The 2,751-nt window shown below is 38.3% G+C and overlaps 1 protein-coding gene across 1 annotated transcript in view; it reads right to left on the bottom strand.

Moving 5' to 3' along the window:
* Positions 1–2,751, bottom strand: part of cnih1 (cornichon family member 1) — a 14,659-nt gene that overhangs the window by 9,885 nt on the left and 2,023 nt on the right. Inside the window, exon 2 of the mRNA XM_014023580.1 lies at positions 2,060–2,128. Within this exon, the coding sequence (XP_013879034.1) occupies positions 2,060–2,128 (69 nt within the window). The remainder of the gene's footprint in view (positions 1–2,059; positions 2,129–2,751) is intronic.

Genomic DNA, 2,751 nt, shown 5'->3' with positions numbered 1-2,751 from the left:
ATTACGCTTTTATAATTATTAGTTGTAAAATGGTCACCAGGTAATATTATCGCTTATCGCAATAATTCGTGAGACAATTAATCGCCCAGCAAAATTTGTTATCGTGACAGGCCTATACAGGACTGCTTTTTTCCCCTTTTTTCACATCATGTCACCTGCCTGGGTCTGTTACTATCTCACTCTGAAGCACGGAGGAGTGTCACAGTTGAGCTCGTTTCAAATGTTTTTTACGACGTGGTCTCATTTCTGGACTCAGGCATTTTGTGAATGAAGCCGATATTTCAGTTAAAATACATAAGTAAAAATATTTATCCGAGTATAGTACTACCCGCTTACGTTATGGATGATTTTATGGATTTAATTTTACTTATTATACTTGAATAAATATGGTAAGTCAAGTTAAAGGTGTGGTTATAAAATCAGTTTTCAAAACATTACGTTTTGGCTATCCATACATAACAGTGGCAGTTCAAGGTTTTTCCATCTGGAAACCTCCTCATTTTTATTTTAYTTTTTTGGTAAAATACATTTAGAGGCTCCTAAAATGCTTTTTCACTGTGGACGCAAGGCTAAAACATTACAACCTGTTCCCATGAAGAGGAGAACATAGTCTAATGATAACATCTGAGCAGTGAGAGCTTCTGTTCTCGACACTGGATGAAGACCATGCTGTTAGAGCGAGCAGTGTTTGATGCAGCAGCCAGCCTAAGCTCAGGACAGGTCTAGTTTGAGGTTCAGGGAGCAGATGGAGGCACCACATGGAAGCCATGCATTCAAAGAGCCACAAGCAGGAGCAAATTAAYGGTCCATCGATGAACGGGCAGGAGGCTTATGGAAAAAAGGGCGGTGCAGGAAGAGAGGAGGCTGCATTGTGCTAAAATCTTTAACTGCACTGTGCTGCCAAATACAGAACAACTGATCAGAATCTAAAAGTTTAATTAATCTGAAAGTACAAAATACTGGCTCCAGTAAAAACTGCAACCCAGAATATGCAGCACATCATGAGAAAAGGAAAATGAATCCTCATTTATTTATCTAAAAAAGTCTCCTCCTGCTGAGGAAGTCACAAAGCAATCTGTGTTTTCAAATAATGCTGAGCTGGAAAGAGTTGGATTCTGCTGCCATCTGGTCAGAACCACAGGAGACGTGGATATGAGCCAACACTTAGGTAGCTCATTCTGCTAAATGTTGACTCAAACTGCAGCATCTTCCTGGACAAAAATATTATTATGCCCTTAATTTATCCCTGAACAATTTATTTAAAATCTCTTAAAGCTGATCACACCATCATATATGTCCTGTGTCGTCTTTGTCTTAACCTGAAGACAAATTAATTTATGGAGAATTCATTGTAGCAGGAATTTTAACACCAAATGCAAACAAAAGGAGAACTGCTAATAGATCTCATGCATGCTCTGAGCATTTGCAAGTCTTTTCAGTTAACAGCTACACCTCCTTACTAATCAGCTTCACCTGTGTAGAAAACAGTTATAAATAAAATGTTCATATTTTCAGCGTCCTGTGTTCTGTGATTAACAGCTCGTGTCAGCAAACAGTTTAGTAAAAGAGGCTACCTAAAATCGATGTGATCAGTGATTAAAGCTGTAACAAATACAAATATGTTCACACCAACACCAAAATCCCTGTAAAATGAACCGAATAAACGTCAGTAAAAAGGGTCTAATCTCAGAGCTGAAATTAGTTAACTGAAAAGACATTAGCAAACACTTCACCGTGCAAAACAACAAGACTGAGTTCACCTCAGCAGGCTTTTTAAAGATTGGTACAAACCTTCAGGGCAATTTTGACTCTTTTAATCTTTTTGACATTTTCAATTGTCTTTTTTTGCCGTTAAAAAGCGCAACAGAAGCAGGTTGGAAAAACAAAACAAAAAAGGCGTTAGAGTCTGACAGCTGACAAGAAGGCCTATTTAGCATAACAGTGCAGAAAAATAATTGAAAAAAGGAAAGGTGCTTAAAGTTACACTGAAAACATAGATCTTTAAACAAGAGCACAACATGTGCATGCAGTGAAACAAATGTGAAGGAGAGTCACTCACCGGATTCAGAGTGTTACACTGATCTATAGGGTTCTTGTAGTCAGTCTTCAGCTCATCAAATGCAATTATCTGCAAACAGAAATAAAAAGATACGTTTAAATATATGCAGCATTTGTATTGTATTGTACAGTATGGGGGGGATTTATACATTTTGGGGGGATTATTACTTATGAGCAAAACTACAGGTTTTATCTTGTGTTAACCAACAGAAAACCTATCAGATTAATGTGCTGTTTTCATTCTCCTCCTCCAGCATCTCTTTCAAAACACAGAACCAATAAATGGATGAACAGCAGGTAACGTGTCGACGTTCCCCGTCAGTTCAGAGGCCACCACCAGAGACGCTCTCTTACCTCACATCTTTTACAGTCACGTGCACTTTCAGAGAACGAGGAGTGGAACATCCTATCAGCTGCTCTGATGTCTGCATCAAGAGTTGCTGAGTAACTCTTGCCTCTTTATTATGTTGCAGAGGTCAAAATACATCCAAGTACATCTTTTTAGGATTTTAAGTTTCAAAATAATCTGACACTTATAATGAKTGTATCTGCACAGCTGCATACTTTCAGCCAGTCTCTGGGCCAAGAAAATTTGTATTTTCAGTTGCAGGCTGAGTCATTTCTACCTTCTCCTCTCTGTCAACGCTCTCTGGTTTCATTTAAAAGAGTCGATCATCAGATATTGTCCAAGAT

Source organism: Austrofundulus limnaeus, unplaced genomic scaffold (assembly GCF_001266775.1).
Source record: "Austrofundulus limnaeus strain Quisiro unplaced genomic scaffold, Austrofundulus_limnaeus-1.0 Scaffold377, whole genome shotgun sequence".
Classification (NCBI taxonomy): Eukaryota; Metazoa; Chordata; class Actinopteri; order Cyprinodontiformes; family Rivulidae; genus Austrofundulus; species Austrofundulus limnaeus.
The sequence above is the reverse complement of the archived record's forward strand: the minus strand, read 5'-3'. Positions and strand labels throughout refer to the sequence as shown.